Source organism: Myripristis murdjan, chromosome 1 (assembly GCF_902150065.1).
Source record: "Myripristis murdjan chromosome 1, fMyrMur1.1, whole genome shotgun sequence".
Taxonomy (NCBI): Eukaryota; Metazoa; Chordata; class Actinopteri; order Holocentriformes; family Holocentridae; genus Myripristis; species Myripristis murdjan.
Genome location: NC_043980.1, coordinates 5,918,695 through 5,934,846, shown reverse-complemented (window position 1 = coordinate 5,934,846; position 16,152 = coordinate 5,918,695). Strand labels below are relative to the sequence as shown.

Below are 16,152 nucleotides of genomic sequence, written 5' to 3'. Positions count from 1 at the left end.
CATATTAACACTGCACCTTGTACATTGGCTCAAGGGTCGACGCTTGTCACAGAATTCATCCACAAATCGAACTCTTTGCTAAATAACATGAATTCACAGCTCACAGATTCTCTTATGTCTCTTATGCATTTTGACAGAAACACAGACATTTGGACATTCAGCCTTCCTCAAAACTCACCCACAGCCATCATGTGGTCCCAGCGGTCCAGGTAGCACAGGCTGAACCCCTGCCCGTCTGATGTTTTGGACGTGATGAGCACCGGGATGTTGCGCTCGCGGTTCTGCAGAACACCCACCGTCCACGCGCACAGAAACCAGACAACTGCGACCAGCATCACTCCCAAAATCCTCAGCAAGTGCAGACTGGACATGTAAGGGACTCTCTGGGCGGTACGGGACAGGAAGACCTTCAGCACCCTGGACAGAGACAGGAACCAGTCAACGTTTGGCTGCTGAAGAGTCACCAGATGTGGGTCTGGATTTGCAGAAAGATAGATTCAATCAGATCCCAGACCTTAGGGGATTGTCAATACAAAGATCTGAAAGTTTGAGTGTATTGGGGCGCTGGAAGGGAGCCAGGTTACCGTGCAACGCCCCCACCTGCTGTTTAGTCTGGGAGGTGATTTCCAAAAGGCACACGCAGTTTATCAAAAACCCTCTCATTCCCCGTCAGGACTGAAGTCAAGCACTCCACTGGAAAAACTTTTTTGGAATAAGATGCATCTTCTTGCTAAAAGGAGAAGCTTGATCACAAGTTTTTGCTGAGACAGCCCTTCACCTGAAAGGTTCAGCGGACACAGACCAGGATTCATTTGTATTTCCTTATCGAAAACAGAGTCAAGCTCCTGTGAGATTCTTTTCCCAGAATGTAAATATCAGAGGGCATTGCTCCATATGCAAATTATTTTTGTGGTTTGTTTTAGTCTGAGTGGCTGCACAATAAGTTGGGTTTTCCATGAGAACGTTCATGAGGTTACAGGTTAATATTTAATTAATAATATTTTGTTATACTGATATATCAGACCAAAATTGATTTTTCATTCCAATCTAATATTGACTGGTCAGTGTCATCCATCTCCAGCATGATGGATACAATGGAGTTTTTTTTATTATTTTTTTTATTGTTTGTTAATATAATTAATTAATTAATTAATCAATACTACATTGGCCATCTATGAGAAACCCTTGATTTTGATATCGGACTTTGACTCGATTCATTATTCTATTATTATAATGGGCCTCAATGAAGAGCTTTAGTGCCACATGAAGGTCAAAATGCTGCTTCAGAGGCTTTTCTTTTCACTGAATAAGCCTTTTTTTTGTACATCTCTGTTGGGTTGAGATCAAGCAGCTGAGATGACCATGACATGATGGTTTAGATAGTTTTCAAGTTCATCAAACCGTTTAGTCGCCACAGGAATTTAACATTATTAGTGTTACTTTACCCTTCCAGGATGTGGCTGGATGTTAAACACACTCCATCTGCTTTAAATATGTACTCAGATGCTGCTTTTATTTTGGTGGTGGTTGTATATTGTATATGCTGGATTAGCAACACACAAAAGGACAGAGAAATGAGCTTGAGGCTGGAAGTCATCTTGAATCCAAAGAAGGTCTGGGAAAATCTGAATGGGGAAAGTAAATGAGCAAAACAGAACAAGAGGCATATAAAACATAAAATAAAATGCATTGAAGCGGTAATCTGCAAAATCCCCATCATTTTATTTGATGATATCATTGATGACAAATGCTCATTACTTCCCAGAGATCACTTCATGCTAACTATCCAGTTTAACTCACTCCAAATAATGCAGAAACACATGGCAGGTGATTTTTTTTTTTTTTTTTTTTTTTTTTTTTTTACAATTTAACATAAGAAAACACACAAACTGTTGAGGCAAAATGGCAACTGACCGGTACAGCTTGAGCGTCACTGTGCCGTAGACGATGGAGAAGCCCAGCATGCGAACCCAGCGCAGCACAATGCACCTGAAGATACTGGGCCTGAAGTACAGGATGAAGACCTGGAGAGGAGGGAAACACAGCAGGAGTCAACATCGTGTAGCGGATGATCTCATCTGCATTTATGTACAAAATGAGAAAACTGCCAATGTTTGTGCCATAGGTGTGGACTCGAGTCACATGACCTGGGCCTGACCTGGGCAGAGCCAGAGGAAAAACAACTTTTCTGTCTTGCCTGCCCGGCTCATTCACTCATGCACCAGTTTTCCTCCTCTTTATCACTTTATCCTGTAGGCTCTGCTGCTAGCTGTGCCAACAATGGCAAACATCAATCTTTGTGGCAGAAATATCAGTCAATATTTTGTGATCTTTTTCCTTAAAGACCATGAAATATACTCTTACTTTCTTGATTTGTCGAATTTCCGGTTTAAGCAGGATGTCTGCAGGGATCATTCACAGGTGTAAACAAATAGCACTGATCAAACTCTAGCCCAATAGGATTATGAATTTCTGATGCAGAAACTGGCCTCAAGGTGCTCCTCCATGTGCGGACGCCTCGCAGAGCTAACGGCCGGGGAAGTGAGGAGTCGCCTGTGTCGCCTTTGTACCCGTTTTTCAGTCTTTAGCGATAACTCGTGAATGTGTTTCTTTGCTTGGTTGCAGTTGTGCTCTTCTGCAGTTTATTCACTATTTGCAGAGTTTTTGTTGCCTCAGGGCTGGAAGCACACTGACATTTCTGTATGGTAGGTATGAGTGGTGATTTGTGCTGCGCTGTGCTTCCCAGAGATCACCTGTCAATCAGACAATGTGGGCGGGACTTGGGTTTCCTGCTCCTGGGGTTTCTCGGTGGTGGCCATATCGTGACCCAGGTCTTCTTCAAAGTTATTATAGTTAACCGAAATGAAACTAAAAACTAAAACTAGGTGTGAAAAACATTTAAGTTGAATGAAAAATTAATAAAAAACTAAAATGAACAGAAACGACATTGTGAACTTACAAAACTGACTAAAATTAAATTAAAAATCCACAGAAAATGTCTTTAATTTTAGTTTTTGTCAGTTTGGTCAGATGTTTGAGCACAACCAGCATGAGGAGGCATCGGTGCTGATGTTTATTGAGACTCGGACGTTGACATGACACACTAGTGTTTGGACTGGAAAACTATTCTGACAAACACTGCCCATATTAGAATAAAAACCTAAAACTAATACTGAAACTAGCAAAAACTAAACTAAAACTAAACATTTTCCAAACATAAAAACAAAGCTGAAAGGAGCAAACCCACCCTGGAAACAGACTGAAACTAAACTGAGTTGAAAACAAAAATTAAAAACAAGGTATACATAAATAAAAAATACAAAACTGCAACAACTTTTTTTGTTTCTTCTGTTTTGTTAAATCAGAGCACATCACTTCCTGTGCAGCGCTAAAGAGACACCGGACGTCGAGTGTTTAGCACAGACGATGGAAGAGCTTTACCAACTGGATGTAGGTTGAGTCAGTGTTTAGTATCAGCTGAGAATCCACAGCAGCAAGAAGACAACCCATTAACATGTTACATCACAGTCGGCACACTCGCTGCTGACAAACTGAGGAGCGTCGGCAGGAATTGAAAAACTGCGGCTGAACCCGTGTTTTTAGAAAGACGGATGCAAATTCGTGACTGACTTGTATAAACTGTCAACCGATCAACAATCTATCACTTGAATTTGAACAAAGAGACGTTATGAAACATGTTGCCTTGCCTACCCACCACCCCCAACTCACACACACACACACGCCCAGCCCTCCCACCTCTCTAAATCGCCCATTATGATATAATCCGCAGCGCTGCGCAGTGATCTGAAAAGAGCTCTAATCTCCAACACTCTCAGTCCGCCGGCCGGTCAGAAACTCACCGGGAAGTAGAGGAGCATGGAGCCGAACAGGATCGTCTCCAGCAGCAGGAGGCCCGACGCTCGGATCCTCTGAGCCAGGAGAGGATGGGGAGGCGGGAGGAGCAGACAGAGGAAGACAGGTGTGAGGAAACAGCACAATCAGCAGGGTAAAAAAAAAAAAAAAAAAAAGAGTTAGTGAAAATGTCCAGTGGTTAAAAAAAAAGTTATTTGTATGGCATCATTCATACACAAAGCAATTCAAAGTGCTGCACAGAGGCCCAGAAACACGTTAAGAAAAACAAAACACTGGGAAAACATGTAACATTCAAAATCAATATAAGCTGCAAAAGTTAAAAAAGCAATAAAACAAAATCAGAATCAAAAATCCTAACCCTAACTTCATTGATCCCTGAGGGGACACTGGATCAGCTGCAGCTGCTAAAATTCATAAAGCAAAGAATTAAATTATAAGAAACAGAAAAAGAAATAAATATAAGACTAAGACTAATACAAGTCCAGTTGCCTACGATTCATTTTTGCCCAAAGAGAACGATGACCTGGATAAATGAGAATATCCATAGACAAATAAATATAAAAAAAATATGTGCTTTAGAGATGTAAAAAAGTGTGACTTATGTTTAAATATGTGCATTAATCCTACAAAACATTCCCAACGATAAATGTAGACATGAGGAACTAGAGCATATAGTAAAAAAGTCTACCTATGTACACCATATATATACAGAGATTTTGCACTGATGAATTGTTGTCAAGTCCTACAGGTAGGAATTATTGCACAGTGACAGTTAAATCAACAGTTTAAAAAGTGTTTTTTAAAAAAGCAAGAAAAGTTAGAAAAGAAAAGAAAAACTGCAAATGACTTTATGGTTAGAGGGTGGTAACAATAAAGCAAACAATAGAGTTTTAAGCCCTGATTTGAATGAGCTCAGGTGATTTGAATGAGTGCTCAGGTGTTCAGGAAGCGGCTCCACAGGTGAGGAGCAGAGGAAGGAAAAGCTGCTTCACCTGGTTTGGTTTGGATTCAGGGAAACAGTGAGCGAACCTCTCCCAGAAGACCTGCGGGCTCTGGACCCCTCAAGGTTCGCAAATCACAGATGCATCTCAGAAATCACAGAAAGGCCTGAAGCCAAGCATTAATTAAGACTAGACCGCCTTTATTTTCTTATGATCTTTACAACCTGCGTTACGGCTGTGAACGTTTGAGCCGTTAAAGCTCTAATAACGACTAAACTGTCTGACAAGTGGAAAAATGAAGTGATTGAAGTTTAATTCCAAGGCTCTGGGGGGCGGCGGCGTGCAGGCAACAGAGGGGAGACACTAATTAGTGCTTTTGACTTAATGGAGTCTGTAACGATGAGCTTTGCCGGGTGGGGTCGTATCTTGAGGATGAGCAGAGCTGGAGCCTCGGAAACAAACCCAACGGCGTCTGATTTTCTGCTCGGGTGGTTTTGGGTTTGTTTCCAGTCCAAATAAACGATCCGTCCTTTGCTTTACTTCATCAAAACAAAAGCACTGAAAGCAACAGCAGCGTAACACCTCTCCTGTTTTAGCAGAAAACTAAATTAGTGTTATTTTAAACGCACCTTTCCTCAAGCAGCAGCAGAGAAGCTGAACACGTACAGAGGAAAGAGTGCAGACGTACAGTAAATCTATGGGAGACCTGTGCTTTATTACCTTCCTTAAAGGAATATTCCAATGTTTTCTGACTTTAAACATAATTTTCCTTTTCTGACTTCCCCAGACTGAGACGAGATGTTTGATACCATTTTCACCTCTGTATGTCCAGTGGTTCAGTTCCTATGAGTAGCATTTCATGTTAGCTTAGCATAAAGACTTAAAGTCTATGGGAGTCGTTAGCATAGCTCTGTAAAAGGGAAAATAAACCTTGTTTGTTTGATTTTTTAAAATTCCAAGATGTGTATTTCAAATCCACACATTCCACTGTGTAAATAAGAGAGCTTCAGAGTTGCTGAAAGGTTTAATTTTTTCAAATTGATGGACCCAGGCTAACGACTCCCATAGACTTCAAGTCTTTATGCTAAGCTAACAGGAAAGGCTACCCATTGGAACTGAACCACTGGACGTACAGAGGTGAAAATGTTATTGAATATCTTAAAACACTGGAGTATTCCTTTACCTTAGTCGGCCACGAGGCTGCAGTAAACTTTCTCACAACAAAATTTAGAAATTATGACAATAACTGACCCATTAACATCCCAGCTCACCATCTGGCCCATGTTACTTTTCTTTTTTCTCTCTTTCTTTTTCTTTTCTGTCATCATTATGGCTTTCATTTGTTGTTTTAGGCACTACAGTTTTTCTTTTTATCTACTGTATTCTTGAATGTTTTTGTTTACGTGGATTCCAGGAAGAGTAGCTGTTTCCATCTGTCACAGCTGATGGGGATCCTAATAAACTTCACAAAATAAACTAAACCATATCAGGTGGAAAGTAACTAATTACATTCATGCAAGAACCGTCCAATTACGAGGCCCTGGCACTTTACTGGAATATTTACATTTTGTGAGACTTTGGTTTTACCACAGTGTGAACCAGCCAACAACATTAAAACACTTCTCACAGGTTAATGCATTAATAATTTAACACCATTCCTCACAGTGACTATTTTTATTTTCCATACTTGAAGGTGCACTATGGAAAAACTGCCCAGGGTTAGCTGAAATGAGGACCATTTAGACTGACAACACCGTGGAATAAGCAGGTAATTTATCAGTGAACCAGGCCGACAGTTTGAACCATTCAGACTCATCAAATTACGAGCTCCCTCCACAGTTTGTGCATTGATTCCAACACAGATACAATTTTTGGAGGCAAATTTAGGGCAAAATTTGCTGGCAACAGCGAGCGTGAGCGCCTGGGCAGTGGACAATGAGGACAAAACTGACAAATTTGACATTTGGAAATGGATGAAGTGGCAGACGGTCTCTGGCTCTCTACTGAAAAGGTTATAATTCTTGTTGTTGTTTTTCTCAGATTTATCCACTGCACTGCACAAAGTGTTTTATAAGCTCATGTGGTTCTATTAACAACACAGAATAAGCTCTTTAATAACCTTTTTTACTAGCAGCCAGCAGCTAGTTTGCTCAAATGTATAAAAACACAACAAACACAAAAAAAAAAAACACAATTCCTTGTTGTTTTGATATTTAGAACAGTTTTAGTTATTACTGTAGTTCATATTGGATTAATATATTAATGGCCCAGAATTTGTACTATTTGTATTATCAGAAGGTTATTATAAATAAATTAAGTGATGTTTATTTTGCAGTAACGACATGGAGAAAGAGAGAACATGGTCGAGAACATGGTGATCAAAAAGAAAAAGGCGAGGACGCTGTCAACTGCTCAGTCTGCCAGGGACGGGCCACCTGACCAGTTTTATTGTCTCTGATTGGCTGACGTTGAATTGTTGCCTGCAAAGCTTGATTTCCAGCTGACAAACTGCCTTCAGTGAGAGTGTGTTGCATCAAAAACTGCTGGCAAATTGTGTCCTAAATTTGCCCCCGAAAAAAAACTGCCCTTGTATCAGGGGCTTAAAGGATCGTCACTCCGACCATGTGCAGGGTTTACAAAAGCATGAACATCAAAACAGCAAATACTGGGTGCTGGACAGAGAAACGTGAAAAATGGAAAAATAAAGTCCGCACACTAGATAATGTGCCCATAAATATGTATTGGTATACCAGCGTGTGATGTTTCAGGTGCATGTATATGGCCATTTGAGCTACTAAGGCTTAGATCTGATCTGATCTGATCTGATCTGATCTGATCTGATCTGATCCGATGTAATCTAATCTGATTGGATTTGAAAAATAAGCATAAATAATGTAATTAACTGTGACTCAACAAAGTCAGAGAACCCAGTGTAGTTTGAGACCACCAGCGGTATTATAGTGCATGCAAAATATATAAAGTACATGCTGGAAGTACATAATATGACATAATACTTTGTACACTCCATAAGCATGTATCCCAATGTAAATAATGCAATATTCCAAACCAAGGCATGAACAAATGTGTCTTTGAGGTAGGAGATGAGTTCAACAGGTTTCTGTGGGCCTAAGGACACACACACACACACACACACACACACACACACACACACACACTGTGTTTCAGTGAGAAACTCTGAGTGTGTTTACACTGGAAGCCACACTGTGTCCCTTTAAATTCATCAAAGATAGAAACTCTAATTTAAACCGAGCACATTCAGTATTACATAAAAAAAAAAAAAAAAAAAAAAAAACAAGCACAAATCAGCCTTCACAACAAGAGCACTGTGGCTCTCCGCCCCGCCCCGGCCCATACGGTGGCCCCGTTCAGCCAAAAGACTCAGTGACTCACCCGGCTCCGGCGGTGCCGGTAGGCCGCCAGCATGCTGACGAACACCATGAGCATGAAGACGCCCTGGATGGCCAGCACCCCAGACCGCAGTATCCAGTCCTCCTGCACCCTGCAGGGGGCGCCGTCCTGGCAGCTCTTGCAGCCCGGCCAGCAGGGGAGACAGATGGGCAGAGCCGGGTAGCACATAGTCCCGCCGGCGCTCCTGTTCGCAGAGCCGCCATCTGCAGCGCACACAGACACAGGCGTGTTCATGTGCACGTCCACACAGCGACTCATATAAACACTGCATTTCCACAAGACTTCAACTCTGAGACGGCAAACACACAGAAACAGATCTGACACCCCAACGCCATCGTTTCATCTGTCTGAAGTGTAAAGGATCCAGTGTGTGGGGGTGTTCTCCTCTCAGGATCAACACAGCCCCTCTGTCTGTCCAGCAGTAACATTACGTGTTTTCATAAATCACTGTTTCTGATGTTGGCTGTCCCATTTTGGAAAGAAAACAGAGGCGTTTTTCATGCTAGCCAAGATATTAGTGTCCTCGCTTTGAGAGAAATCACTGCCACTCAGGAAAATTACTGTAGTCGATCTCAGAAAACTGCACTGTTTTGTGTCTTCATTCTGTTGATACTTTGAGCCATGAGCTCCGAGGCCACATTCCCAGTGTATTTTAACCTTTTGAAACCCAGGAGCCCATGGGTATGGTTTTTTTTTAAATCATTATTTTTTTTAAACATATTTTCTTTTCAAAAAAGAAGATATGGGGTGGGGTTGTCTTACCAGAGTCCTGGGTGGCTGGCGGCGGGCTGTAGTAGCCCTCCTTGCAGCGGCAGCAGTACTGGCCCAGTCGAAAGCCCTGGCCTGGGATTGGCTCGCACTGCAAGAAAGAGTGAAAGTTAGCATTTTTTTCTGTCTTTCTGTTTCTTCTGTTTCTGTTTCTCTGTTGCAAGGATGAATTACGCTTTCCACCGCTGCTGAAACTGGACATTTTTTGTGGAATTTGCATCAGAAAGCAGAGCATCATTAGATATTCACCGTGAACAGCCAATCAGAAGAGGAGAGAAGAGAAGAGAAGAGAAGAGAAGAGAAGAGAAGAGAAGAGAAGAGAAGAGAAGAGAAGACTTTGTTTGTCACCGTTATTTTCTCATTTCTCATTTTTCCACTTCAGAGAATCTGTTCTATATTTATGCAGTTAAAAGCTTTCCCCAGCAATCAGCATCAATCAATCAATCCTTCAACATCAATCAGCCTCTCGGTTAAGAGCCTTGCTGTTATCCTTTTTTCCTCCAGTCATACAAACTCGTCATCGCTCTGCATCACCACACACTGCCCCCTGCAGGGCGATCCTGGCAGGCGTCCCCAACAAACATATACTCACCACCTTCAACTCGTCCAAAACTCAGCAGCACAGATTATTACTGGACACGTCTCTGTCCTGCTGGTTCAGACGCACCGGCTCCCACTTTAACATCTTTTCACTAACATTTTCACTTTTTAACATTTAATCGTAATCGATCTCCTGCTTCTCTCGCAGACCTTCTTCAGACTGGGGTCTCCATCAGCAGGTCGACTGGGACTGACTGGGACGTCCAGCTTTCAGCCTGAGCACAGTGGGCCCCAGGGCCTCCTCCCACGCTGCACCCAAACTGCATCACAACTTTCAAAACTGCTCTTAAAACCCAAAACTAGCTCTCTCACTTTAACTGCATCAACTGCATCTTATCCTAAAGGAATACTCCAGCATTTTGGGCAGAATTTCCTTTTACTGACTCACCCAGACTGAGACCAGATGTTGGACAACATTTTCTCCTCTGTACGTCCAGCGGTTCAGTTCCTATGGGTAGCATTTCTTGTTAGCTTAGCACAAAGACTTGAAGTCTATGGGAGTCGTTAGCCTAGCTCTGTCAAAGTGTAAAAAATAAACCATACAGCAGCTCCGAAGCTGTCTTATTTACACAGTGGATCAATCAAGAGCGGTTTCAAGAGCAGCTGAACACTTTTATCCTTCTGTGTGTAGAGACTGAGTCCTATATTTGAGCTGCTACTGGTTTCTAATCATTCTTAATTGTTTGGACGTGTACTCCGTTGTGTACTTCAAAAAATGCAATATTAAATCTTTACCAATGCTTGATATAATGAGACATTTATTTCTTCACAATGTCCATATCTGAGGTCTCTGCCGCTTCCACAAGTTTCAGAAATCAAATATGCTCAGACCAAAAATCAATGTACACCGAGCACCTTCGAAAACTGTTTGCTTCCCACTGGTTGGCAACACCTGTGATTAGTGACAACAAACTTAAATGCCCTGTAACCTGCCACAACTTTAACCATGCGCCACCTAGTGTCATGGAGGAATATTACACCTCATTACAAATCAAATACACGGCTCCTTCACCGTCTATCACAGAGGGGGCAGAGGAAGATCCACCACAAATTAACTTCTCCTAAAAAACACTCTCAATTTTTTTTTTTAATTCAAAGACATGTATTTCAAATCCACATGATATATTGTGTAAATAAGACAGCTTCAGACTTCAAGTCTTCATGCTGAGCTAACAAAATGCTACCCACAGGAACCAAACTACAGGACGTCCAGAGGTGAAAATGGTATCGAACATCTCCCCTCAGTCTGGGGAAGTTGGAAAGTTGGAGAAAGGGTATTTTTCCCAAAATGTCGGATTATTCCTTTAACTTATTTTAGCTCATCGCCGAGCTATGATCTGTTGCCTGTTGCATGCTTTACTGTACTGATGTTTTAGTACTGGTTCTTTGTGTTTACTGCAGGCTATGTTTTTTTAGTGATTGTTATTATGAGCCCTTGGGCAAGGCACTTATTCTGCGACCACTCCGGTTTCTGTGGCTCGCAGGTTCGAGTGCGTGGGAGCGTTTGAACGTGAAGCGGGGCTTTCCGCGCGCTCCGCCACAGCTTACCTGGGTGAATAAAGGTTATAAATGGGGTCACATTATTCTCTCTCACTCCATTTGCCTCTGATGCTAGCTTCAATTTAGCCTCCAGTCAGGACAGAGAGCCAGATACACACACACACACACACACACACACACACATGCACACACACACTCATGCACTTGGATGCTCTGTGTGTGTTAATCTAAGTTAAAAGCTAAATGGATACATAATGCCTCCACCGAGAGCATTATCCTTTTCTAGGGAAATCCTGTACCCATGCACACACACTCACACACACACACACACACACACACTCACACACACACAGGGCCATATCACATATGTATATACAAACTCACAACCCCCTTTTCAGGAGTTGTAGGAGCTGATGGCATGCTCAAAGGGTTAAACATTAACGTCCCGGGGATTAAGCTGTAAACATAATTCTCTTGGTGTTCAAGCATCGCAGTTCAACAGTCGCAGCGACTCAGCGGACCGTCATCTGTCATGTTTAAGTTTGAAGCCGGGGTCAGTCTCATGCTGCACGACGGCCGCATCGCCGCTTCCTCTCATATTTACATAAAACCGCCTGTGTTTACATGTTGTGTCTCCCAGGATGCAGGAAACACATATGATATCACAGCAACGTTATTTTGCACTGACGGAAATAAATACGCAAATGACAAAAACGGCATTTTTGCGTTATGAAATAAAATGAACTTAAATCTTATTTGTGATGTAAAACTTGCCAAAACCAAATACAAGTGAATCATCTGTGGCGGTGCATGGATATTTGAGGGGGGAGGCTTTAAATACTTTTTTCAGCAAGTCTTACACTGCAAAAAAAAAAAAAAAAAATCTCCATCTGAACAAGTCAGTTGACATCCCATCATTAACAGTCTCATATTCATTGTTTCAAGTAAAAACAAAAATCTGCCGGTGGGAGGGGATAATCCCACTTGTTTCCAGCGCTAATCAACTTGTTTCCTGAATTTTCTTGAATCTAGAGTTTTTATTTGGTTTATGCAAAAATTTTAGTCTAAATAATTTTTTGCAGTGACTTTGAATGTTCCCTGCATCCACATGTTGACGTTGGCAAATGATCACACAGCTGTCTGTGTCAGTCCTGCTTTTTCATGGTATTTTTTAGGGTTTTTAATTCGACAAACTGAAAAATGGCCAGTCATCAAGTTGAATCACGTTTTACTTTGTTTCTGAAAAGTTGATATTCTGAAGATGTTTCCACCAGACAGCAGTGATGTGTAACCAGTTTACATTAAAATTGGAGATTATTTAGTAAAAAAAGACTTTCCACTTCAAACAGACGGCGGTGTTTCCCAGGTGGGGACGGTGTTGAACTGTTAGACAGTTTCTGAAAAAGATCATGTGAGCAGAGCTGAAGCTGGAAGAACGCAGTCAGGGGTCAGGGGTCAGGACACAGCCACACAAGAGTGACTTTAAAATGGAAACAGATTATCTTTGCATCACTTCATTAAGAAGTCAGTGCCTGACCAAAACTACAGATCTGAACATAAGAATGTTTTTCACACCAACAGCGATGGAGGGATGTTAGTCACCTCTCCACTTAACTGCTTGTGGTTTAATGGTAATTGATAATTATTATAATATGGAAAGAGAGCAGGGCAGAGCATGATAAGACAAAACAAGACACAACTAAACAGAGCAGGACAAGAAAAGACAGGACAGGGCAGAGCTGGAAAGAGGACACTGCAAAAACGCAAAATCTTACCAAGATTATTTGTCTTATTTTAAGTCAAAATGTCTTATTTCTAGTCAAAATATCTCATTATACTTAAAATAAGACATGATCACCTCAAGTGAAAATTCACTTGAAACAAGTGAAAATTTGCTTGTTTCATTGGTAAAATTTGCCAGTGGAAAAAGTGAAAATTCACTTGAAATAAGTGAAAATTAGCTAGAAACAAGAAACAAATTTTGCTAATGAAACAAGCAAATTTTCACTTGAAACAAGTGAAAATTGTCTATAAACAAGTTACTTCTGAGGTGATCATGTCTTATTTTAAGTGTAATGAGATATTTTGACTAGGAATAAGACAATTTTGACTTGAAATAAGACAAATAATCTTGGTAAGATGTTGAGTTTTTGCAGTGAGGAGAGAACAGGACTACACAAAAGGACGGGACAAAACAAAAAAAGAACAAGACAGGATTACGCAAAACAGAAAAAGACAGGACTAAACAAAACAGGACAAGACAAGATTAGACAAAACAAAACAGGACGGGACAGGACTTATGAAGACAGGACACGGGTAAAAAAAAAAAAGGACAAGACAAGATGTGACTAAAAAAGACAGGACAGGACAGAACAGAACAGGAGAGGACTAATCAAGACAGGATGGGACTAAACAAAAAAGGACAAGACAGGACGATGCAAAACAGGACAAAACAGGGCTAAACAAAACAAAACAGGACAGGACTAAATAAAACAGGGCGGGACAGGAGACCCAGACTGGAGTAAAGTGAGTAAACTTGGACAGGGGAGTCCCAGAGAGACTGACATGTGGATTTTGGGGATTTTCAGGTCTGCTCTCCTCTTGTGTTTCAGTTCCCTGTTGAATGCAGCGCATGAAGGGGAAGTATGTCAGCGAGGCTGGATTATCGGCATAATCCAGCAGATCATCCCGCAGCCCGCCACCCAGTACAGCCATCTTTAAATAGAAGGATGAGATGAGAGGTGGGGGATTGGGTCCGCGCAGACAGGCGGGCAGCAAAAAGGGAGATGAGAGTGCGGCAGAAAGAGGGGCGGAGGTGATGGGGAGCAGATGAAAGAGAGAAAGTGTGAATGATTGAAAGCATGAGACGAGGATAAAGGGCAAAACAAAGTAATGCATGCGGTGAGACGCGGCTTAAGCCATTTTGAGAGGTCGAAAACAGTTTAGAGAGTATTTGCCTGATGAAACAAAAGTCAAAAACTAAACTGGAGGGAGGGGAGGGGGGGCAGAGAGCGGCAACATGTGAAATTGAGCTAAAAAAGCCAGACTAAATGGGCAGTCCATTTAAAAAGGTCACCCACAATTAAGAGCCTGTTTACATGAGGCGGCAGCAGCCTGAGTTGTAGTGTACCTGCAGCACGTGTCGTCCAAAAAAAACCCCGCACAGCCACCAGGCCTGCAGGATGTACAATTACTGTCTTTGAATTTAGCTCCAAAGCATGTTTTAATATTTAATGTGGACTCTATTTTTCACCGTTTACAAGGAGCAGTGCAAGAAAGTGCCATTTCAGCGAGTGATTTATGCTCATCGTCTGTGTTAAAATCTTGTTTTTCTTCAAACAAGGTCAAAGATCTGCAAGCGAGACACTCCAACTTGTTTCCGATGCTAATCTACAGAACTTTTAGAGTAATTTTCTTGATATTAATGGCATACTTATTATTGTTTTTGATATATTTCCTGGTTGGAGCTTAAACAAAGGGACAGAAAAGTCAAAAGTGTAAATCAATGACAGATCAGTTAGGGTTAGTAGTATCAGTTAGTATTTCATGATGTCACCATTGAAGCTCTACTGCTTTCCAGGAAGAGGAAATAATGGGATTTTGATGTAACCATACCAAAAAATAATAATAATCCAAATTTAGTGAATTATTTTGGATTTATTGTTATGTAGGTGAATCTTCTACACTGCAAAAACTCAAAATCTTACCAAGATTATTTGTCTTATTTCAAGTCAAAAACGTCTTATTCCTAGTCAAAATATCTCATTACACTTAAAGTAAGACATGATCACCTCAGAAGTAACTTGTTTTTAGACAACTGTCTCTTGTTTCAAGTGAAAATTTGCTTGTTTCATTGGCAAAATTTGTTTCTTGTTTCTAGCTAATTTTCACTTATTTCAAGTGAATTTTCACTTTTTCCACTGGCAAATTTTGCCAATGAAACAAGCAAATTTTCACTTGTTTCAAGTGAATTTTCACTTTAAACAAGTCAGGAATAACAAAAGCTTCGCACATCTATTCCTCAGGCAGGAATCGGTCAAAGACCTTTTTCAAGCAAAATGCTTTAAAAAGGTCTTTGACCGAAACGTCGCATTAAACTCTTCATTTCTGGAAGTTGGCCAGTGTGCGGGAATTCATCTTTTACTACTTTAAACAAGTGAAAATTGTCTAAAAACAAGTTACTTCTGAGGTGATCATGTCTTATTTTAAGTGTAATGAGATATTTTGACTAGAAATAAGACATTTTTGACTTGAAATAAGACAAATAATCTTGGTAAGATTTTGCGTTTTTGCAGTGTGTAAACCAATGACAGATCAGTTAGGCTTAGTAGTATCAGTTAGTATTTCATGATGTCACCATTGAAGCTCTACTGCTTTCCAAGAAGAAGAAATAATGGGATTTTGATGTAACCATACCAAAAAAATAATAATAATCCAAATTTAGTACATTATTTTGAATTTATTGCTATGTAGGTGAATATTCTGACATGTTGAAAAAGCAAAAAGCAACTTTTCACTGTCACTTCAAAGTCAGACTGAGGACTTTGCTTTGCATTTATGTATCACTGGTTCATGCAAATTCTCTCTCAAGCATGTATGATGTCAGTATTAGTGTGTTGATAACTGCATCAGACATAATGCAGATATTAGTCACCTGTGTGCTGAGGTTGCAAACAAGACTCCTCAGATTTACTTACTTCCAGAAATTGTATTCTGAGGCTTTAAATATGGATTCAGTTTCAGGAGCAGTTCTATCACGCTATGCGTTTCTTTTTTCTCCTGGTAAAGAGTTCAGCGCAGCTTTCAGCCTTAATCACCATGAAGGGATGGACATGCACATGCAGTCGTCGCATTTCCAAGACTCTCCTTGCAACAGCTGAGGGGCTTGAGAATTGCATTTGAGAAAATGAGGGACGCTGCGTGAAATCAAGAAACATGAGGAGGACGTTTTTCTCGACAAAAGCATGCAAAGGTCACGCTGAAGGGTTCGAATCTTATAAATAATACAAATAATGCAAAGAATACACGCGTGAGTAAGGTT

The 16,152-nt window shown here is 40.9% G+C and overlaps 1 protein-coding gene and 1 long non-coding RNA gene across 3 annotated transcripts in view; one reads left to right on the top strand and one right to left on the bottom strand.

Moving 5' to 3' along the window:
* Positions 1 to 16,152, bottom strand: part of gpr179 (G protein-coupled receptor 179) — a 28,877-nt gene that overhangs the window by 7,951 nt on the left and 4,774 nt on the right. Inside the window, exons 4-8 of the mRNA XM_030049214.1 lie at positions 9,006 to 9,102; positions 8,226 to 8,446; positions 3,861 to 3,929; positions 1,915 to 2,024; positions 179 to 417 (exon numbers count right to left, since the gene is read on the bottom strand). Coding sequence (XP_029905074.1) covers positions 179 to 417; positions 1,915 to 2,024; positions 3,861 to 3,929; positions 8,226 to 8,446; positions 9,006 to 9,102 — 736 coding nt within the window. The remainder of the gene's footprint in view (positions 1 to 178; positions 418 to 1,914; positions 2,025 to 3,860; positions 3,930 to 8,225; positions 8,447 to 9,005; positions 9,103 to 16,152) is intronic.
* LOC115357672 (uncharacterized) lies at positions 3,619 to 10,057 on the top strand. 2 transcript variants are annotated; one of them, XR_003928134.1, is made up of 3 exons: positions 3,619 to 3,979; positions 6,508 to 6,582; positions 9,760 to 10,057. It is a non-coding gene; the product is annotated as an uncharacterized LOC115357672 (long non-coding RNA). The 2 variants fall into 2 exon arrangements; XR_003928133.1 differs by having other exon boundaries at positions 3,619 to 4,006.